Consider the following 22,496-nt stretch of genomic DNA (forward strand, 5'->3'; position numbering starts at 1 on the left):
CTATCGAAATAAACCTACATTTCCATGAAAATTGAAGCTTTTGTTTTTTTTGCGGCCCACATAAACTTAAACCTTGTTTATTTGGCCCGTGTTAGCCTTCGAGTCTGACATGCTTGGCCTACCCCCTCTAGCCTGAAAGAGGAGTAGGGGTAAGGATGGGGGTACCACTGAGGTACGGGGGAGATCACAGTGCCAGTGAAAGCTGCCTCTTGAGCCCCCAGTTGCACAGCACTCAATCACTGCCTGTTCTGTCGCTTCCCTGCCTGGACTGGGGTGAGCCTCCTCTGTCTCTCACCTGCCTGCTGCCTACCCCCTTGTGTGAGATGCCACTCCTCCCAACACCCCACCCTCAGGCCTCAGGGCCAGGGCCTCCTGGGGCACAGCTGGGTAAACCAGCCTCCACCCTGCTGTCTGGCAGCCCCTTTGTTGGGTCCCAGAGCAGACAGGTTTTCTCTGTGAAAACAGCGACAAAGCAGGTCTGACAGGGGTGCTGTTGGGGATTGCAGATGACTGAGACATGTCTAGTTCCCGGTGCAAGGGGCATAGTATAAAGTCACCAACACAAGGTCTTACCTGGTTTAGAAGCTTAAATCAACCTCTTAAAAGCTATGTGAGCTTGGGGTGGTCACTCGTCCTCCCGAAGGTGCAGTTTCCTGGTGGGAATTGGTTCTGCGTTTGTGTCGGTCCTGGAATTTGGCTCAGGGCCAGTAACTAGGCTCCATTTGTCACAGTCAGCTTTGTCCCTGTTGGGACCCTCAGAGACTGCCTCCCTTGAGAGCCTCTGGCCTCTCAGTCCCTGGAGGAAGCAGGGCAGCGGCAGTGTGGGGAGTCCCCACCCCAATTCCAAGGCTCGCGCATCAGGTAGACACACAGCAAGCACTCAATAAATGTTTGTTGAGGGATCAAATGGCACAACACTAGAGCCTGGAAACTCCCTTGGTTACAGGCACACCCTCCCTTGTGTGTTCTGTTGCACACGCACAGCTCAAAAGCCAGCTTTGTTGCCTCCTTGACTGACTGTCATCCCAGGATATGTGGGGCAGCAGCCCTCAGCCTGCCTCACAGGCTACACCACCCCAGACCTTCCTTTTGGATGTGGTTTGGTGTCCATGCCCCTGATTGCCTTTCAGAGGCCCTCAAACACTGCCTAGGACCTGCCTTGGCTCCCTATCGCTGTAGGGCCAAGTCCTAGCCCTGTAGAAGGCTGGCACAGCCCTGCCCCCGATCCCTCCCTCCCACAGATTCACAGGTTCTTAGCCTTGACCAGCAGGCCTCTTGGAGAGCAGATCCCTGGGTGGCCAGAGGCCCCGGGACCCGGAGCTGGGTTAGACAGGCCACACAATAATGGAGGCTTCTTAGATTCTTCTTTTGCTGCCCTCTGGGAGCCTGGATTGGACTGGGCAACCCATGAAGAGGGAAGCCCAACAAGGATTCCAATCCCATTGGAATTCAGGCTATTGTCCAGGAGGAAGGAGCTGGACCTTCAAGGAGGCCCCTAGTAGTTGACCCTGAATGGGGCAGACTCCACCCAGAGATTTTTGGCCACTGTGCCAGGGCAGGGCAGGGCAGGTCAGGGTCTGAGTTCTCTGGCCAGCCCCTAGCACCTCACAGGAAGGTATTCTCAAGGGCCGCTCCATCAACTTCACCCCACCCCCCACCGAAGGCTGGGCAGTCCACTGAGTTGGCCTTAACCTCAACCTAAGGTTGTTCCTGTCCGCCCTTCCCTCTCCTTCCCTAGGCTCAGCCTCAAGGCCACCTCCCAAGGGCATCTGCTTCTGCTGGAATTTGCCAGCCCATTGAGGAAAACGCACTGTGGTTTCTTCTGACCTTGGACAGACTTGGCCGGGCACAGAGTACCTGGGCATAGTGCCCTGATACACTTGGGGCTCTCCTGAAGGACAGGGCCACTGGGTGTGGTCTCCAAGGCAGCAAGAGCTAAAGTCTTCCCTGTCCTAGGCCTCCTCATACCCTCCCTGCCTTTCTCTGGGCTGTGGCCAAGGGGTGAGCTGAGATAAGAATTCCCATAGTAGTGATAATATTGTTAGTAGCAAATGTTTTTTAATACCTTCTGTGTGCCAGGCTCTCTGTTGGGTCCTGGGGAAACATTAATAAAATAGACACAGCCCATGCCCCCACGGATCTCTTGATTCCAGCATAGGCCGTGGCATACAGAAAGTACTCAATACATATTTGTTGAGTGGATAAAGAATGCATGAGATGAGCAGGCTGGTTATACCCAGAAATACAGATGCCTGGTGGGATGTGCAGGGAGCAAGTGAAGGCCACGAGGGCACAGGTGAGGCATGACCCAGCTCCCACTATCTCCACCTTGGAGAGGGCTCCCAGGCCCTGTAACTGCCTGTGACTTGGTGCCCCAGCATGATAGAGATTCAGCAACATAGCGATCCCCTAGGAACAAGGCCATTAAGAGTGAAAAGAAAATCCTGAGGGCTTCCTGGAGGACGTATTGGGGATGGGTTGGATGTAGGGCACCTCAGGAGGGAGTTCACAGTGTGGCCCCTAAGAAGGGCTAGTCTCCAGGAATGCAGCCCAGCCTAGGCCTATCAGACGTGGGCCTCTGATGTCCTCTCAAGCACAGATGTCATCAACAACCTACTGTGGGGACCCTGGACCCTGGAACTGCCTCAGAAACCGTACAATGAAATGGGAAAGCTCATGTACCAGACTCTAGAAGGGTCACTCCCACCTCACCCCTATCTGCTACCCTGTGAGACAAGCCTTTGGAGATGGACTAAATGCCCAGATGCTGAGGGAGGAGCCAGGAAACTCATCCTCAGGAGGACCACTCCTGGAAGGGGGTGATATACGCCCTCAAATGGAAGTAAAGAAGAAGACAATGAAAGGATTTGAGGTGGGGTGGGGGGGGGGGTATTCGCAGTCCCTAGGAAGCAATGTCTAAGGAGGAGTTTCAGGTATCCACTATGGGATGCCTTGGGTCGGAACTTCCACAGAGTCTTGAGGTCCCCTCTCCCACCCAGCAAAGCTCTGTGCCATCTACATTCACAGAGCTCTTGGGGTCCAGATGAGGAGCCTCTGACCACCCGCCAAGCTGTGCACCGAGCCCTCAGTCAGTGACAGGGGTGGCTGCCCCACTCTCCAAGCCATTCAGTGAGGTCCAGGTCCTAAGGAGCCTCTGGCCTAAGAGCCTCTGAGAGACCAACTCTCCTGCTGCCCCTTCCACTCGGTCCATGTGGGCGCCGGAAACCTGCTCCGCCTCACAGTATTGAGTGCCTGATGGCTGATGCTCCGTGGGTGTGGACACCCCCCTGCCCACACACTCATACACACCACTGCTACACGCACCACTCAGGCTTCTCTGCAAGCTCGACAGACAGCGGCACCCCATCTCCCAGAGAGGCATCCATGGTCTACCCCAAAGGGCGCCACTTTCCTTAGACTACCCTAGGCTTGTGCCTCTCAAGCAGCAGTTCTCCTTGGGGGTGTTCGTGACCCCCAGGCACACCTCACGCCACTGCCTCTCAGCCTCCTGAGGACAGAGCCCTTACCAGAACTTGGCTAAGCGGGGACACAGGGTTGTCAAGAGTGACTAAATTAGGGACCTCCTCAGAGTCTGGAGAAGCAAACACTGCTGCCCTGATGCAGCCAGGAGAGCCAAATGGCCAAGCCCTGGCACCTGCAAAGGCTCTTCAAGGATGCCCTGGAGTGCATGGTTGAGAGCGGAGAGAGGGCCAGGAAGGGCCCCAAGGGAAGGTAGTCCACTCCCCTGTTTGTGGGACAGCTGCTACCCTAGTCACCCTCGCTGCTCCTTTTCCAGGAATCTTGGGGAAACAAAACTCCTTAAAAGGAGGAGTGGAGAGAACTGTGCAGAAGGCGAAGTGTCCCGGGGAAGCAGTGACACCTGGATGACAAGATAAGACATCTTGCTTCTAGACTCAAGTCAGGGTCACCTCGTCCAGACAGCCTTCCTGGCCTCCAGGAACGAGGTGGGTCCCTTTCTGCTCCCACCCCATACTTGGCAGTGCGGGCTGTCACGCTGAGTCTGTGTCCCTGACCGAGGCCTGTTCAGGCCCAGGGCTCCCCAACCGTGCTCGCTGTTCCGGGGACTCGCGCACCGATGGGTGGGGGCGCAGGTCTGCGGCCAGTACTTGGAGGAGGTTACCGAGCAAGGAGCGGCCCCATCCCCCACCTGCCTACACCGCCCCCGCCCCCCCATCCCTCCCCGGCTGGGCGCCGCCCCGTAGGAGCGACTTCAAAGGGCCTGAGCCGGAGCTTCCGCGGCCGGGCTCGGGTGCGCGGCCCGCCGAGCGCGAGCCGGGGCAGGATCCCGGCCGTCGGAGCCGTCCCAGTGCGGGGATCCCCGAGAACCCGGAGGGGGTGCGAGGCGGCGGGCGGCGTGGGCTGAGGGCGGGTCTTAGAGCCCCCTGAAGTGGGAGGGTCGGGACCGCGGCGGGGCCAATCCGGGAGCGCGGGGAGCGGGGGCGGGGGCCGGGCGGAGCGGGGTCCGGGCCGGGCGGGCCGGGGGCGGGGCGCGGCGTCCAGGCGGCGGCGGCGGCGGCGGCGGCGGCGGCGGCGGCGGCGGCGGCGGCGGCGATCCTCAGTGTCCGCTCGGCTCCGGCTGCGGCTCCCGCCAGCGATGCCCCACTCCGTGACCCTGCGCGGCCCTTCGCCCTGGGGCTTCCGCCTGGTGGGCGGCCGGGACTTCAGCGCGCCCCTCACCATCTCGCGGGTGAGTCCGGTGGGCACGGGGCAGCGGGGAGGTCCTGGACCTGAGACTTGGTCCTCGCCATCCACCCGGGACCCGGATCCCCGACGTTCCTGAGGCTCAAAGGCTAAGGGTTGGCCTGGGTGACCCACAGAATATAGAGGAGGCTTCCAGGCTGGGCAGTGTCGCCCCAACCCCTTTTCCTCCCTTCTGCTGGGCCTGCCTGCCCTATCCCTGGGAGGAACACCCCACGAATTCACACATCAGCCTTCCTGCTGGCCTCATTTTGGGGGCTCACTGCAGGCCGAGGAAGGACCGCAGCCTCGGGCCAGGGGTTTGGACAGATCTACAGAAGCTCAGCAACACGGCTTAGACTTGAACCCAACCTAAAGATGTGGAGCAAAATGATTGAGAGTCCGCTCCCCTTATCAAAGGTCACTGCCAGCAGAGCTAGGGTCCTCCCTGAATCTGAAAAGAGAAAGATCCCCCACACTGGTTTTGGTCACTCTCATCAGTGACCTCGGGTGACCTAAGGGGAAGTAACAGGAGGAATCTTTGGTTTCCAGGAAAAGGAGAGACTTGACTCTAAGCTTGTGAGACCTCTCCCCTCAAGGCCAGGGGCTGGGTTAGCCTCAGCCCAGTTCCTCAAGATTCCAGGACGGCGCTCTGCCCCAGGCTTAGGTCAGAGGAGGGAGGGAAGGGGGCACAACCCCCTGCTGCGCTGCGGCTAATTTGAGGACAGAGAAGCAGAGGAGAGGACTCGGGCCCTATCAGCGGGGGTGCCCCTTCTGGGGGAGATGGGATCCTGACCCATCCTTGGGGCGCCGTAGTTTGAAGGGCCAGAAGACGGGACTCAGACTCAGCCCCTGGGGGTCCCAGCCTAAGGGACAGAAGAGGAGAGAGCCCAGGCCCTGCCCTTGGCGGCCCCCAGTCGGGAGGGAAGGAGCGGAGGGCATCTGAGAGTCATCCCTTGCTCCCCGCACAGCTGCTTTGGCCTCTCAGGGGCCTGTGTCAGGGAAACTGAGAATCACCTCCCCCCACCCTCCTGCCACCTCGCGCCGTGGGGGCTGGACCAAGCTGGCTGGACTTCCAGACACTTCTTCCCAGTTCTTGGGAGCGGGGTGGGCGCCCGGTGGAGTGTGGAATCATGGAATCCCATTTCTGGGGGCCAGGGTGACAGGCAGGCCCAGCTGTCCTGGGAGGCTTCCCACATCTGCCCTCACCCCGCACCACCAGGTCCCTGTGGCTGAGTGAGGTAGGCCGGCTACACATCCGGGAGCCTTTCATCTCCCACTTTCCTGAGGGAGCCCTGCTGGGGGAGGGGGGGGGGCATCTGTCTGTGTCTGCCTGTGTGTGTCATGCTGTGTGTCCACGGAGGTGGGCTGGTGGGGGCGCTAGCCTAGCCGGTGGGCCAGGCATCCTGGGCGTGAGGCTGCTGACAGGCTCAGTGGCGGCGGCTGACGGCCACAGGCGGCAGGGAGCGGAGACATCTGTTGCCCACGCGGCTGGCTGCCTACAAGGAAAGGCCTCCCCACGTCACAGCAGCGGCAGCGGCGGCCTTGTTTGGAGCTGACAGTGATGCAGGCCCCTGGCAGGCAGGCAGGCAGGCAGGCAGGCAGGCAGGCTGGGAGATGGTTTGCCTGGAAGAAACCCCCCTTGTCCTCCAAAGTCACATGGCAGCAGCTCAGGCCTGCGGAGCCAGGATGGCTGAGCCTGGGTTTGGGTGGGATCTGGGGAGATTTATGGGGCTGGGGAGGCACAGGCCACAGCTTGCCCAGCAGATACCTCAAGGGCAGGTTTGCAGCCACTGAGGATACATGGGAGTGTCCTCACCCAGGGGTTCAAGACCCAACCCTCTCATGCTTCCAGGGCCTCTCCTGCCCAGAAGGGGCAGCTACACTCAGACAGGGAGGAGGCTGGCAGCCTGGCCGGGCTGGGGCCTTGTGACCGTAGCTCACCAAGTCTCTAAGAACATTGTCCAGGGCTCCTTCCCCACAAACTACAGGGATTGCTGGCTTGGGTGCATCCACAGTGTTCCAGGCCACACCCTAGAGGGTGTTGGTCCCAGCTCCCCGGCAACTGGTGCTTGGAATGAGCATCACCGTGTGCCCAACGCCCCATGGGAGGTTTTTGCCCTGGTTGTCTCAAATAGTTCATTCTCACAGCAGCCCTTAGAAAAACTCCCTCTGGCTTTACATTACTGATGGGGACACTGAGGCTCAGAGCGGCTAAGGTGATGTGCCCTGAGAAGCAGAGCAGGGACGGGAATCCAGGCCTTTCTGGAGCTGGCTGGGACTGTATGGAAAATATGGCACCTGGTCTCTGGCTCCTAGCCCGCCCCAGCCTCTAGGCTGGGTGGAGTGGAGCAGGGGCTGGGATGCAGTAGCGGCTGCAGGTAAGGGGGCTGGTTCATGTCCCTGCCTCCCAGCTGACTCACTGCTCCCCTCTCCCTCCCTTCTGTCTGTTTGTCCTTCACTCTGCAGCCAGAGGGATCGGCTTGAATTCAGCTCTGTCCTGTGATGTCCCTGCTTAGAACCCTCCATGGTTCCCATCCAGGAGAAATGCCAGATTCTCACCTGGGCCTACAAGGCCCACAGGCCTGGCCCCTGCTCCTTTTCTGACTTCGTCTCTTCTACACTCTCCTCATTAGTGATGCTTCAGCCACAAGCCTGCTTTTACTTTTACTCTCTCTCAAATGAGCCATTATACACACTGATCCTTCTACCTGGGACGATCTCTCTCCCCTCCCTCCGTTTTTGCAGAAAAGCACACAGTAGTTATGAGCATAGGACCTGGAAGCCGTTGACCGGGATTGAAATCCTAACTCCCACTTACCAAGCGAGTGTCCTTTTTTACTTCTCCGGACCTCAGTTATCTCACCCAGCAAATGGGCTCGCCTTCCGGATTAAGGAGACAATGCATGGAAAGTCAGTTGGGAGAGTCACCATTTCCTGGCCTCCCGCCTCTCTGACCAGAACTCTCTGGGCTAGTGGAGCTGGCAGGAGTTTCAGCCACCTCTGCTTTTGAGAACTTCCCCCACCCACAGGGGCCTGAATGCGTCCTTGTGCTGGCTGAGTCATCCTGCAGCCATCCCCCTGAGGAAGAAGACTCCTCTTCAGTGTGGGGCCTGGGGTGAGGCACCCTCCCCCTGAGCCTCTCTTTCTTTGTCTGTAAGCAGGGATGACAATGCCGCTGTCTCACCAGGTGCTTGAGAGGGTGCCAAGAGCTAGTTACCGGTAAAGCACTGAGCCTAGGCCATGTCACAGAGGAGGTGTCCATGAGGAGAGGGGGCCCGAGCAGGGCCTTCAGGAGAGGGTGGGATGGAGGACAGGCCCGTACAAGTACCAAGACCTTCTGAGCGAACATTAATGGTGGCAGGTGGCTGTGTGTGTCATGCTCCAGGACATTCCTTGGGGCAGCCTACTGCAGGGTAGGTCAGCTCGGGCAGTGCCCACACCAGGACTCCAGCCAAGGAGCTGCCAGCACCTCAGCATTGTCCACTCACGACTGAGCGCTAGCTAAGCTGGACCTGGCCAGGTTTCCAGAAGCCCCCACCCCCACCAATAGGAACAGGGTGGCCGGAGCCGCAGCAGAGCACTGCTGGCGGGCCTGGGTGAGAATAAGGGTGCCTAACGTCCATTTCCAAAGGCTGTGCCAGGACTGGGGACGGGTGAAGGGCTCCCTGGGCTGCCCACTCAGGCTTCCTGGTGAGCCTGTCCCCAACCTCAAGTGGCCCTCACCAGGGCACCAGCACTGTAAGCTGTGGTTGCCACTGACCCTCTGGGGTCGGTGACACTGGGGAGGCCTGAGTGAGTGCCTGTCCTGCAGAGGACGCGGGGGTAAAATTGTGACCCAGGAATGCAGGCTGGCACTGGACGTAGATGGCCCTGGACATACCAGGGCGGGTGATGACCCAGACCTAGAGGAGGCACTAACAGTGTTAAGGGAGCAAAGTGGTACAGGGGGTGTACAGGGTACGGTGAGAGCCCAGAGGAGGGGCTCCCAGGAGGGGCTCCCATCCTCTCTGCTGGGACCTGAAGGATGAGGAGGAGTAGGCTGGTCATTAGGACTTGGGATCAAAGGAAAGAATGTTCCAGGTAAAGAGAACAGCATCTGCGCAAGTGTGGAGGTGAGAGACACCTGGTGCCCGTGAGTACCCCCTGGACATTCCGATGATCTAGATAGAGTGTGGGCGGGTGGAGGTGAATGTGGGGTGGGAATGAGAGGAAACAGGAAGGGAGCCAAGGTCACTAAGGGTTTGAATGTCGGTCACGGGGTTGCTATGCGATCTGGCTGGGTGGAGTGATTTGTGAAATGTCCATGCTTTGTGTGTACCTAGGAGCATCCTTTGTGTGTACCCCTGTGTGCCCCTTGCATACCCTTGGGCACATGTGCAGGCTGCAGGAGTGACGTCCCACTTGTCCCAGCCCAGAGGAAGCCCCTCGCATATGCCCTAATACCCCACCAGGCCTCCAGGTGCTGGAATTGGGGTGTTCAGAGCAGAGGCTACACAAGGCCACGTGGTGACGAACGCCCAGCCATCTGACTTGTCCACCCACAGGTCCATGCTGGCAGCAAGGCTGCCCTGGCTGCCCTGTGCCCTGGGGACCTGATCCAGGCCATCAATGGTGAGAGTACGGAGCTCATGACACACCTGGAGGCGCAGAACCGCATCAAGGGCTGCCACGACCACCTCACGCTCTCCGTGAGCAGGTATGCACCGGGAAGGCTGGGCCCGGGTAATTGGGAGGGGGTGACGGGGGGCCAGCACCTGGGTGTGCTGGGCCTCACAGCCTCTCTGCTTCAGCTCCCTGCACCCCGGACCTAAGGAGCAGTGCTTTCACAGGGGCCTGGCAGGCACTGCATCTGGCGATGCCTTAAAAACAGAAGAAGCCCCCTGTAACGCTGGCTGGAAGGGCGCTGGGAACTTAGGGCAGGGGGAGCAGCCCAACATCAGGGCTGAACTGAGACCGTGGGTAGCCTCCGGAGGGGTGACTTCAGTCCTTTCCTCGTCCCTAAGTGACCAGCGTAATGACCAAAGAGGTTACTTGTCCGACACCTCCTTTAATCCTTGAATCAACTTGATAAAGTAAAACCTAATATAGGCCCCACTCTACAGGTGAGACAACTGAAACTCAGAAAGAGTAGAGGGTGCCCGGCGGGCATGGCTCAATGGTTGAGTGTCAACCTATGAGCCAGGAAGCCGCGGTTCTATTCTCGGTCAGGGCACAGGCCTGGGTTGTGGGCTTAATCCCCAGTGTGGGGCGTGCAGGAGGCAGCCAATCAATGGTTCTCTCTCATCACTGATGTTTCTATCTCTTGCTCCCTCTTCCTTCCTCTCCAAAATCAATAAAAATGTATTTTTTTAAAAAGAAAGACTGGCGGGTGCTTAAAGTCCCACAGCCAGGGAGTTGGGAAGTAAAATTTGACCTCTGGTCTCTCTCACTCCCAGAAACTCCATGCCTGCTTGGCTGCTAACCACGCCTACCAGCCCCACAGCTGCTGTGCCCCAGCTCCCCACTGTGGCCCAGGCCTCTGCCCTTGTTACATCCGGATGCCAAGGCCTTTTAATGTTATACAGCCTCATGAGGGGAGGATTGGCAGTCACTAAGCCCCATCTGTGCCCTATAAGATGGTCTAGGATGGAAGATCTACCTGGGGCGTCCCCTGCCATGCTCAGGCCCTGGGTCTTGGCTCAGTTCTGATAACAGTCGGCTGGGTCGTGGCTGACTGAGATCTCCCTGCCCCCTGTCTTGCCTGGATCCAGTGAAGTCAGACATAACTGCTGAGCTCGGCCACCTTCACTGATAACAGGGACTTTCCATGACCCCCTGTGGACATGTGTGGGAGAAGCCTCCCCAAACCACAGTACAGCTAACCGTGTCTTAGCGATGGCAGGAGGAGGGGGTGGTCCATCGGCCTGGAGCCATTAAACATGGTGGGAAGGCTTCTGAAGTAGCCCCCATTTGTGTCTGGCCCAGGTCCAGGTTGGGGTCAGGGCCCCTGGCTATGCTCTCAGTGCTAAGTGGGTCCAGATGTAAGTCCAGGCCTTGTGCACTCCACCTGGCCCGCAGTGCAGAGGCCCTAGCCTGGGAGCTCGGCAGAGCTGGTCCTCATCCAGACTCTGGGATCCTAGGTACCCCAGCCGACCTCTGTGCTCCTGGGTTTCCTTCCCCATAAAGCAGGATCACATTCATCACCCTCTCCCAGACGGAGGTACAGGCTGGCCCGGGGAAACGTCAGCGCTGCTCTGCCCACGAATGGCCTCTGAGGCCACCCCACTTGGCTGGGTTCCTGGGCCCTGACTCACCTCTCGCCTTGACTCTTACGGCTGAAGAAGGGAAGTCCCGGTGGTATTGGGGCTGGGGTAGGGGGTGGAAGGTGGGGGAGGCTCACAGCAGGCCTGAGTCAGGAGGTTCCCAGAGGCAATGATGTCAGGGGCAGGGTGGCGGGATGGGGGCAGGGTGGAGGGCCCCCTTCCTTCCTTCCTTCCCTGGTCATTTGTTCCAAGCCAGGCATGGATGGAGCCCGGAGTCCACTGACCTGTTCCACTCTGGGCGTTTCAGTCCCCAAATGCTGCCTGGCCATGGAGCAGGTGCCAGCACAGTCTCCACTCTCACAATTCCCGTCCCAGCTCTGCACTTGGGAACTGCCGTCTTCCACCAAGTGATTGAACCTCAGAGCCCTTAGCTTCCTCAACTCCAAAATGGGGACGGTCTTGTGATCTGGGGTTTGAGTGATGATGATGTACCGAGTCTGCTCGGTCAGGGTGAAAACCTGGGGTCCAGTCCTCAGGGGCCCTATCCTCAATCATCACACATGCAGATTCTGGGGGATCGATACACAGAGGCCCTGGTAACTCCCTGGGCCACCGTCTCCTCCTGGGCACCTTCTCACCTGTAAGACCCCGGACTCTGCTCTCTATCCTGCCAGGACCTATGCTATGCTTGGGCCCCAAGGGACCCCCCACCATGGGCTCTACCCAGTCCAGCTACCCTACCTGGCCTCTTGTGTACAGAGGGCTTTTATCCTCCACAGACTTCTCTGTAGGATGAAACGTGAAATAAAGGCCCAGCTTCCCTGCTATGCTTATTTTGTCTGGAACTCAAAGCCAGGTGTCTAACAGTTCACTTTCTGGGCATGCTCTGTAGGTCCATGACTTTCCTGGCATCAGCTCCAATCAGGGCCTCTGGTGGGGACTCTGTTGCCCATTATGTGCAGTACAAGATGCTTTTGCACAGCCCACCCTTTGGCTGTCACTTTGCTTAAAGATGGCAGATGGAGTCACCTCCCCAGCCTGAAGGGAAGGTCGGGAGATGCAGGTTGACACATGAAGAAGCCTTTCATTCTGATCTGATTTCTTGAGCCACCCTCAGGGCTCTGGACTTTGGTGCTCTGTGACCTTCAGGCCTCAGACTTGTACTTCTCTTCTGGGCAGAACTTCAGGGAAGTATATGGCAGATAGCCACATGCGATGTCCCCGGTTTATCCCCAGAGTTCTCGGCGGGGGAGGCCACGGTGAGAGCTGTGCGTTGGGGCCGTCACTAGGTAGCCTGTCTGAGAGGCTGGAGCCAGATGCCAGTAGTGGTGGTGGTGTTGCCCTGGGCAGCAGAGGTTGGTGCCACAGACCTCCAGACGGCTGTGGGGGGAGAGGTAGTTTGCAGGAGGCAAAGGAATGGGCAAAAGCAAAGGTGAGGACTGGGGATAGTGCAGAGGCCCCGTTCTTTGACCAGGCAAAGGTGAGGAAGTGCAGAGTGGGTGTGGACTACAGGTCTGCTGAGTGGGGAGAGAGGTAGGACTGAGCTGCTGGCCCAGTTCTAAGACCTCAAGAAACCCCAGGAAGTGGATACGAAGTAGAAACCCCAAGAGGCTTTTGGGGTAGAGTGGAGACGTTATTCCCCTTTGGTCTAACTAGCCTCACTTCATACCCACCAGCCAGTCCAAAGTCCATGCACCCCTGGCCTGCCTTCCCACAGGGCTACTGAGTGGTAGGACTGGGCCCCAGGCCAGTAGCCTCCAGGCCTGTCTGCCCTGCTTGTGTCAGGTTAATGATGTTTTTTTCCCTCCTGAGTGGTGTTTGGCTTTTGGTTTCTATGGTGAAGCAGGAATTTCCTAATGGCCTGTTTCCCATCTGGGCTGGGCAGACATTGGTGATGACTCTGCCGGCATCAGCAGGAGGGAGGCACATCCCTCAGCCTCCATTCCACCTCCCCCAGAGCCCATGGATGCCTGACCCCCAGGCCCAGCCAGAGGCTGCAGACAGAAGAGGGCTGAGTGGATGAGCTCCCAGCTGATTGATGTGTGAGGCCTGGCTCACTCTGCTGTGAGGTGGCCCTCTTTTGGCTGAGCTTATTTATGTAGCTCCCTCTCTAGGAATCAGACCAGAGAGAGATGGAGCAGCTGGTAGGGAAGGGACACACAGCCCCATCCCAGGTGGGTGGCAAATCTAGAGTCATGTCTCCTTGCCACAACAGCCACCACTCTAGTGCAGGGAAAAGCACTGGGGTAATTTCCTTCTCTGTACAGGGTGTCAGGCCTGGTCCTGCGAGGCTCTGGGCCCAGAACCCAGGCCTTCTTGGTCTTAGTTCCCAGGCATAGTAAGCAGATATGTCTGACCATCCTAATTCCTGCCACAGGCCTGAAGGCAGGAGCTGGTCCAGTGCCCCAGAGGATAGCAAGGCTCAGGCACACAGGATCCACATCGATCCCGAGATCCAGGTATGTAAAGACTCAGAGCAAGCCCAGGAAGAGGGGCCAGGCCTGGTCCACAGGCTTAACTGCATTGGATGTCCTCACCAAGGCTCTCGGACCCCCAGGCCAGACTGAAGCAGAAGGCTTCTCTGGGCCATGCCCATGCCCCATCCTGGGCTCCCCAGGTAATGGGCACCTGTTGGGGATTCTGTCTGTACTCCAGGCAGTGCTGGATTCTGGGACTAAGGTGTCTGTGGTGGGGAGGGACTGGGCCAGGCCTTGGCTCAGGGCTACCACCCACCCAGCTGGCTTTCACCCTGGCGCCCAGTGATGCCAGACCAGGAGGAAGCCACCAGGCTGTGAGCTGACCTCAGGCAATGGGGCATTTTTGTATTTCATCCTGGCCTTGAGTAATCACCTCGCCAGAGCCAACCTCAGGCCATAGGGCTGACCTTTGAATGTAAGGTACTTCCTTGCCCTATCCAAGGCTGAAATGTTCTCCTGGCCATCCTGGGATTGCATCTAGCAGACTTCAGGCTGAAGGCCTACCTGCTCAGTCACCTCTTTCATGTATGACAAGAGTCACAGCCATGGTGCTGCCCTCAAGGAGAATGAGGGGGGCCAGTCTGTTCTACAACCTCTTTTTGCCATGGGCTTGAGAGGCACCCAGTTGGCAAGACTACAGTATAAAACACCCCACCCAGCTCAACATCTCTGTGCCACATAGTTTGGGCAAGGTGGAGATTGGACTGGTATGTGATGGAGTGAGAACTGTGGGGCCATAACCTCCTGGGTGCTTGTGTCCACTCTTGCCATGGAGGCTTTGCTGTACTGGAGGAAAGGACCTACTGTGGCCTCTCCCTCACCATCTATCCCAGTCCCCACCTTGCCTTTGCTGGCATCCTGAGGCCACATGCTTATCACATGCCAGGGAGTGCCTGTTCTAGAAGGGGCGAGACACTTAGCAGTCCTGGGATGGCAGAAGCCAGGGGTCTAAGGAGTCCATGTGACTCTGTCAAGAGATCAGAGAGGAAGTGGGAGGGGAGAGGGAGGGGTGAGGGGTGGGGCAGCGTAGCAAAGAGGCTCTTGGTTTCCTCTATCCAGGACTTCCGCTGTTCTTGCAGAGACTCGTGGCCACACCTGTGTCTCAGAAGCTTGCTCTGGCCCCGTGAACCCGAGGCTCATGAACCAGGGAGAGGGGGGACACAGACAAATCAGCCACACTTGGCCAGGCAGAGGAGAGCAGCATTGCACAGGCCCCCAACTCGTGTGTGAGGCTCGGGCCAGAATGGATAGGACCAAGGGGCCTGAGCTTGCTCTGTTCGGTCTCCAGGAGAGGCTCAGGGCCAGTGGACCTGGGGGGCTGAGGGCTGGGCCCAGGCATAGTGAGCAGATATAGCTGACAATCCTAATCACCCCACACCGTCCCTCACTGACCTCTTGTAGGACCAGGCTGCTGAGGCTGGAAGTGAAGGGATTTTCCACAAGCAACAGGGCAGCCCCTCAGCTGCTGCCCGCCTTTTGTACTTAAAAGGTCATGGGCTCCATGGGTGGCGAAAGAAACACCCCCGCCCAGCCCCTGCAGGACTGTATCCTCAGTAACACAGACACAGGGCCCATTGTCCCACACTGTCCCCACCCTCTGCCTACAGGGGAGGAGGGTGGGCCCAGCTGGAGCCCTCAGAGGAGGAGAAAACCACAGTTGGCCCTAAGACCAGCACTAGCTACCCTGGCACGCACCCCCACGAGGGATGCGACAGGGCCAACAGGAGCTTCAGGCCCACCTTCCGTGCAGGGTTATAGGCCACTCTCCTCTCAGGCCTCACGTGGGAACACAGGAGGCACTTGGTACAGCCCAGAGCGGAGGCAGGACGGTGATAAGGAAAGGTTGCCTGGAGAGGGTGGCATTTAAGCTGAGAACCAGGTGATGGGTTAAGGCAAGCGTGGTGGAGCAGGCAGCCCTTGCACACTCAGCCTGTTCTCTCCAGACTAGCAGAGAGCTCGAGCTTGGATTCTGAAAGGTGCCATCTAGACTCGGCACCCACCTCCGTCCAAACTGAGTGCCCCACATTTTGACCACAGTCATGTGGGAGACAGTTTCCCCAATTCTGCTCACTAACCCAACCACGGCTTCAGCCACCAAATCAGCAGCCAGCAGGCACTCCGTGCAAGCACGTGGCACCAGTGCGCCACCACACAGAGAAGAGCAGTCCGGGAACGGGGCTCAGGAATGCCCAGGACATCTATTTATCCAATGGGCGATTGCTGTGCGGCAGGCACTATGCTAAGTGCTTTCGTACGCAACTGTCTCATTTTATCCCCACAAGGAACTTATGCTATAGGGATCACCACATGCTCCATTTCACAGATGAAGAAACAGAGGTTCAAAGGTGAAGTGACTTGCTCGGTGAATGAGTGGTAGAGCTAGGACCGAGGTCACCGTGGGTGCCCTACCCACCGAGTTCAGACCTAGAGCGGCTGCTGCATGGGTGGCTGTGGAGGAGCAGTGGCTCTGATGACCCTGCAATAGACTCACACCCTCTGGGTGGCGGTGAGTGGGAGCCTCCTTCCTCCAGGTCCCTCTGACTTCCCCTTCCTATTGAAGCCTCCTCTGTACCAGGCCAGCCCTGCCCCCAGGGCCCATGGCCCGTCAGGTCCCCATTACAGGCCAGGCCAGCCTTGCCCGCCTGCTTGCCCAGCAGACAAGCATATATGAGAGTGCTCAGGTTTCTCAGGGCTCTTGTTGGGCCCAGTGGGGACAAGGGTTTTCCTGCTGCTCTTGCCTTCTTGATGGGGGCCCATCTGTGCACCTCTCCTTTGTCCGTTGGGGTGGGGGATGTGGTGGTATCACCCCCTTCAGCTGCTGGTCCACCCATTCATTACCCAAGCTCCTGCCCAGCTCAGAGCCTGCAGAAAGCAGGGGTAATCAGGCAGAGCCCTGCAAGCTCAACTGTGCCCCAACGCTGGAGGCAGCCCGAGTCCAAGCCAGACTCATTCCCCCCAGGTTAGGCGTCCTTTCCTCCCCACCTAGTGTCCCCGGCCGCGCTGTAGAGCAGTGGTCGCCAACCGGTGGTCCACAGCCCACTGGTGGCCCGTGAGGTCCCAAAGGTTGGTGACCGCTGCTGTAGAGCAAAGGGGATATTTATATGTCACCTTCCAGGCTGAGGCTCAGACCACCTCCATGGCCTGGACGCCTGGACCCCACCCTACAGTCAGGCTGCTCTGGCCACCAACCTCATTCCAGCCATGGGGGCCGCCATCGACATCCCCAGGGTGACCAGCACTGGCTCTGAGTGTATGTGTGACTAGGTTATGTATGTAGGTGGATTGGCTGGTGTGTGTTGTCTTCATGCACACGTACGTGTCAGAGTGTGTGCGCCTGTGTTCACATTACTGTGGGCATGCTTGCCTGCAGCTGGGGCAGCACAGCCCTGGACTCTGCAGAGACAGAGATCCCCAGACCCCATTCAGACCCACACCCACAGAAACACTCCTCATGGGCTGAGGAGGCATGTTCAGGGCACTGCTCCCCAAAATGTTTCCGCCATGGACATCAGACTGGCCGTGGCGTAGTGGGCTGGGGAGGCTTGAACCCTGGCCCTGCCTCTGCCCCTCATCTGCTGTGCCTACAGAAGGCCACCTTTTCAGCCTGGTAAGCAGGAAACGGGGGCAGAGGTACAAGCCTAGAGGAAGCTGACCTCACAATGGCACATTTAAAGCCCAGCCTTCCACCCCAGAGGTCCTTGGGCACACAGTGATTGGTGACCCTTCCTGGCTATAGGACACACGTTCCTTTTTTGTTTCTAGCCATGGACCCATGCAGTATCCAGGACAGTTCTGGCAAGTAGGAAGGTTTGGCACCAGGACCACCTCAACAAGGAAGCCACACACACACTGGACTTTAAAACGTTTCTTGGGAAGCCCCTACCTTAACACCATCCCTCATGGGCACTGGTGGTCAGAACCACCACAGGACTCAGGAGCCAAGTCTGAGTCTCAGGCCTGCAGGTTTTTGTGCTGACTTTCTACAGGCATTTCTCGTTTCGGGGTGAGGGGATGGGGGGCTGAACCAGGCCTAAGGCTCAGCCCTTCCCCACAGACTCCCTCCCTGGCTGGGCACCATTACCCAGAGATGCCAGAGCAGGGGTAGCCAGCCAGCATCCAAGAAGGCCTGGCATAGCAGAGCGGGTAGCTGTGCTAGGAGTGGCCACAGGCCCTACCCCAGAGGGTCTCCCAGTTGTACCTCAGACCTCTCTCTTTCATAGGATGGCAGCCCGATGACCAGCAGGCGGCCCTCAGCCACAGGGATTGGTCCAGAAGATGGCAGGCCAGACCTGGGATCTCCTTATGGGCAGTCACCTCTCCTCTCTGTCCCTCACAACGGCAGCAGCAGTGAGGCCACCTTGCTGGCCCAGATGAGCACCATGCATGTGTCTCCACCCCACAGGTAGTGCTGGACACGTGGTTTTGGCAGCCACACCTAGATCCCATCTTAAGCCCCGACCCCTCAAATCTCACCAGGTTCCATCTGGACCCTGATACTTGATTCTTGGGTCTCGGCGGCTTGCACCCTGACCAATGAGACTACCAGACCTCTGAGCAGGCAGAGTGAAGGTTGGCGCCGCAACCCTGTCCTTCCGTGCATCTCTTTTGCCCAGCACTGACCCAGGCAGAGGCCTCCCGCGGAGCCGCGACTGCGGAGCCCACCGGGGCTCGGAGGTGTACCGGATGCTGCAGGAGCCTGCCGAGCCCCTCACGCCCGCTGAGCCCAAGCAGTCAGGTTCCTTCCGCTACCTGCAGGGCATGCTGGAGGCTGGCGAGGGCGGTAAGACGCCAGCCCCTTCCTCATTTGCCTTCCCACTCCTGATGTTCTGGGATCGACCCCTCACTGAGCCGCCCCTGGCAAGGCCCTTGCCCCAAGCGCTCCAAACCCCCATCCCCAGTCTGGGTGCCGGGGTTCCCGAAAGCCGGGCTCAAGGGCTCAGCCCTTGAAGAAGTGAAGTTTTTCCCTTTTTTGACCTCCGCCCGTCCGCACCTGGCTCATGCCACCTGCGCTCGGGCTTTCAGGGGAGCGGCAGGGACCTGGCAGCCCCCGGAACCTGAAGCCCACGGCCGGCAAGCTGGGAGCCCCGCTGAGTGGCCTGCAGGGGCTGCCCGAGTGCACACGCTGCGGCCACGGCATCGTGTGAGTATCAGCCCCTGCCTGCCCCGCCCCCCTCGACCCCAGTTCCCCCCTGACACGCCCCACGCCCTGGAGCAGGCAGGCTCCAGAATCTGTCTCCCAATGCTGTCCTCTGCCGGCCTCCCATCAGGGGTACCATCGTCAAGGCGCGGGACAAGCTGTACCACCCCGAGTGCTTCATGTGCAGCGACTGCGGCCTGAACCTCAAGCAGCGGGGTTACTTTTTTCTGGATGAGCGGCTGTACTGCGAGAACCACGCCAAGGCGCGCGTCAAGCCTCCGGAGGGCTATGACGTGGTGGCAGTGTACCCCAATGCCAAGGTGGAGCTCGTCTGAGCTGCTCCTGTAACCCCACCCCCCACCTCTGCTTCTTTCAGTACCCCGTGCGGCCCGTGTAAATATGCGTTTGCCCCTGCCTCTCTAATAAACTCCCTCTGCTGGGCCTCGACCATGTCAGTGCCTCAGCCTCCCTCCCTCCAGTGCAGGCCATGGCTCCCGAGTGCTTAGCTGTTCAGAATCCACGCATGTCCTGGGCACTGGATGCAATGGAGAGCAAGACAGGCACTGTGCTGTCCTAGGAGGCCACAGCCTGGATGGATGGCAGACATGAATCACAAGTTCTATTCAAAGGGAGGCGGATGAGGTCTGGGGTGCTGTAAGGTGATGTCATGCCAAGGGATCTGACCTTCGTGGAGTCAGGGAAGGTGTCAGCTGAGAACTAAGGAGAGAAGAGCTGTACAGTGTGAGGAACTGTGTGTGCCAAGGTGTGGCAGAGGCAAGCACAAACAGGAAAGGCCCCGTCTTGCCACCAGCATGAGCGCGGGCACCCCAGCAGCCATAGGAGGATTGCCCCGCGGGGTGTGTGACTGGGGGAGTGTATCTGTCTCCCTGCATTCTCAGAATTCTCCCTTCTGGTGTTTCTCCCTTTCTCCCCTTTCACCTCTCCCTTCCCCTCTCTCACCACCAGGGGGCGCGCTTAGTGGGGAGGTGGTGAAGAAGGGCGGAGAAGATTTTAGAACACTTGCCTAGGGCCGCACCCTTCAACCTCTCCAAAGTTGAGCGTAAACACCCAATTCAGAGGCCAGTTGTTACAGTGTGTGCACAGCAGCCTCGATCTTTTCACAGCTCGGTAGCATGCATCCTGGTAGAGACTCTCACGTTTAAAAAATATTAATGCTGCCAGAACTGGTGAACTGTGGCTGCTCACACCCAAGGACGCTCCTGGACTCCGGGTCATGTGCAACTCCTCCCTCCTTAGCTTGCTCCGGACTAGAAGCAGCCTTGTTTGTTTAGTCCCGTTTTATTTAGTGAACCCGAATAATATGCGTTTGTGCTATTGTCAATTTTGTACTATTGCAAATCACAAAAGACTTATCAATTCACACTCACCATCAGCACACAACAGTACTCATTTTCTTGCAGTCTTGTCAATACAGGACATTTTTTTTTTTTTTTACCAATCTAAGTAACATGCAATATGTAGTTGCTTTAAGTTGCATTTCTCTGATTACCAGTGATGAGCACTCACTCAAATATATATTGTGTTTGTGGGTGCTGAGCAAACAGCGGGGAGCAGAATGTTCTTCTAGAGTTCTTGGGGGAAATGCTCTAAATCCTTCACTCTTTTTACTGAGGTTTAACTTCTTTTTTGTTTTGTTAATCCTCACTCAAGGATATTTTTTCCATTGATTTTTAGAGAGTGGAAGGGAGGTAGGGGGGTTAGGGGAGAAGAGACGAGAGAGAGAGAGAGAGAGAGAGAGAGAGAGAGAGAGAGAGAGAGAGAGAGAGAGAGAGACATGTGAGAGAGGCACATGTATTAGTTGCCTTCCCCACCAGGACCAGGGATCGAACCTGCAACCCAGGTACCTACCCTTAACCAGGAATCGAACCCCTGAGCCTTTGATGTGCAGGTTGATGACCTGACTACTGAGCTACACTGGCCAGGACTATTTAACTTTTTTTATTATTATTTTTATTTCAGAGGGGAGAGGGAGAGAGAGAGAGAAACATCAATGATGATGAGAATCACTGATCGGCTGTCTCCTGCACGCCCCCTACTGGGGATCGAGCAGCAACCCGGGCATGTGCCCTTGACCAGAATCGAACCTGGGACCCTTCTGTCTGCAGGCTGACCAGCTCTATCCATTGAGTCAAACAGGCTAGGGCTATTTAACTTCTTAATTATAGGTAGGAACTTTACATATTTTTGTAAGAATCTTTGTTACTCCCACTGATCTATTTTCCTATTCTTGTGACAAAATCACATTGGTTTGATTACTATCATTTTAGAGTTTGATATGCCAATCTCTCCTTGTTCTCCGTTTACAAACATTTCCAGGCTATTCTTGCACATTTTCAATAGAGGTTTAGATTCAGTGTTTCAGGCTCTGGGAAAAACAAGCAAACAAACCTCTGAACCGTGACTGGGGTTGCCCTGAATCTAGAGTCTCACTTGCTGAGAACTGCCGTTGCGTCCTCTTCTCCCAATGAATACTGTGATCTGTGCTTACTGTCCCATTTATTCAGGTGCCCAGAACGCCTTCTCCTAAGTGTTTACTTCCGTTTTCTTGTAAATCTTGTGTTCCTGCTTTCATTTGTTCCTAGGACTCCTTCCAACAGCTCCTCCCGCCCCCTTCCCCTCCCTGAGGGAGCGCAGGCCAGGGCACTGGGCAAGTGTCCTTGAGAAGCGGGGTGAGAAGAGGGCCTGGAGGCCTGGGCCCTGGGCCTGCAGATAACCGCGGCCCCACCCCAGCCCTCCCAGCCCTCCCAGCCCTCCCAACCCCGGGCCGCATGGCTCCCCCAGCCTTCAGCGCGCTGCGAGGCCCCCCCTGGAGCGGACCGAGGGCCCGCCCTGGCGCCGAGCGCGCGCGCACGTACCCACGCCCTCCGGCGGCTGCGCCCAAGTCGGGCGGGAGGGGTGTGGGAGCGTCTGCGCGCCTCTCCCCACCCCGCGGTGCCTGCAGACTAGGTTAGGGCCCCACCCGGTCTGAGGCGGGAATGGAGGGGATGACAGGCAGCCCGGGGAGCCAGGGAAGCAATTAGGCACAGGAACCGGTGGAAAAATACAGGCACAGGCCTCCACCTGGCTCTCAGACTCAAACCGCAGAATCTGCCACCCACAGCCCCACTCTCACTCGCCGCGGTACATCCACCAGCCGCCGGCACTCCCCTTAATCCCAGGACGCGCCATCACCCCCTCTCCCCGCAGGGTCTGCCACCCAAATTGAAGGGTCCTTGGCACCAATAGCTGCACCACCATAGGGCTGCAGCAACCGGAGGAGCCCTCGCCTAGGCAGGTGTTTGCGTGAGGGGCAGGGGAGGCAGGAGCTAAGAGGAGTGGCGCCCAGAACTGCGGGCTGATCTGTCCTCTCCCAGGTTCACGACTCTGCCCAGTGTCCCAAACACCCTCTCTGCCCAGGGGCCCTGACCGAGCCCAAAGGTGGTGAACATAAAAATCTTGGGGCAACATCCTGTGGGACAATATCTCTGTGACCCAGGGTCCCCTAACTCAGAGTGCGCCAGCCCACCCGGCCCAGTCCAACTCTCATTATTGTCCCCAAACCTGCTCCTCTCTCAAGTCCTCACCTCCGGAGCCTGCACACTAGACTTGGACATCATCCTCTATACCCTCCACCCACCAACCCATCCTACCCATCATTCTGTCCGGGGTTCTGCCTCTTAAGCATTTCTGGGGCCCATTTCAGGGCAGCTGGAGTATTCTCGCACTCCCTTGCTTCATGGCCCCCTTCATGGCCCCCAGGGCCCTGAGGACAGAGCATCTGATTGATCAATTATAGGCCTAGCATTTGAAAACTCTCTGACTTCATGTTGCTGAACTCTTGATCTCACTTCCTCGGCTGTACCAGACAGTTCCCCATTCTTTGAGCCATCCTGCCTTTTCATGCACCTCAGACCTTCTCTCAAGCTCAAAATGCCTTTA

The 22,496-nt window shown here is 57.9% G+C and overlaps 1 protein-coding gene across 4 annotated transcripts; it reads left to right on the forward strand.

Moving 5' to 3' along the window:
* Positions 1 to 4,521: 4,521 nt before the first annotated feature.
* Positions 4,522 to 19,009, forward strand: PDLIM4 (PDZ and LIM domain 4). Of its 4 annotated transcripts, none has more exons than XM_079770991.1 (7): positions 4,524 to 4,708; positions 9,246 to 9,397; positions 13,321 to 13,402; positions 17,641 to 17,822; positions 18,034 to 18,200; positions 18,443 to 18,560; positions 18,688 to 19,009. In XM_079770991.1, the coding sequence occupies exons 1-7, from the start codon at positions 4,616 to 4,618 to the stop codon at positions 18,890 to 18,892; spliced, it is 999 nt and encodes a 332-aa protein (XP_079627117.1). In that variant the 5' UTR covers positions 4,524 to 4,615; the 3' UTR covers positions 18,893 to 19,009. The 4 variants fall into 4 exon arrangements, with proteins under 4 accessions (XP_079627120.1, XP_079627117.1, XP_079627119.1 ...); XM_079770993.1 differs by lacking the exon at positions 4,524 to 4,708 and adding an exon at positions 4,734 to 5,939; XM_079770992.1 differs by lacking the exon at positions 4,524 to 4,708 and adding an exon at positions 8,889 to 9,160.
* Positions 19,010 to 22,496: the final 3,487 nt, after the last annotated feature.

Source organism: Cnephaeus nilssonii (assembly GCF_951640355.1).
Source record: "Cnephaeus nilssonii genome assembly, chromosome: 5".
Taxonomy (NCBI): domain Eukaryota; kingdom Metazoa; phylum Chordata; class Mammalia; order Chiroptera; family Vespertilionidae; genus Cnephaeus; species Cnephaeus nilssonii.

Coding starts and splice junctions, on each gene's coding strand:
- PDLIM4 (XM_079770991.1), top strand. CDS start 4,616: ATGCCCCACTCCGTGACCCTGCGCGGCCCTTCGCCCTGGGGCTTCCGC. Junction 13,403..17,640: donor ACATCGATCCCGAGATCCAG/GTATGTAAAGAC, acceptor TCTCTTTCATAG/GATGGCAGCCCGATGACCAG. Junction 18,561..18,687: donor CGCTGCGGCCACGGCATCGT/GTGAGTATCAGC, acceptor GCCTCCCATCAG/GGGTACCATCGTCAAGGCGC.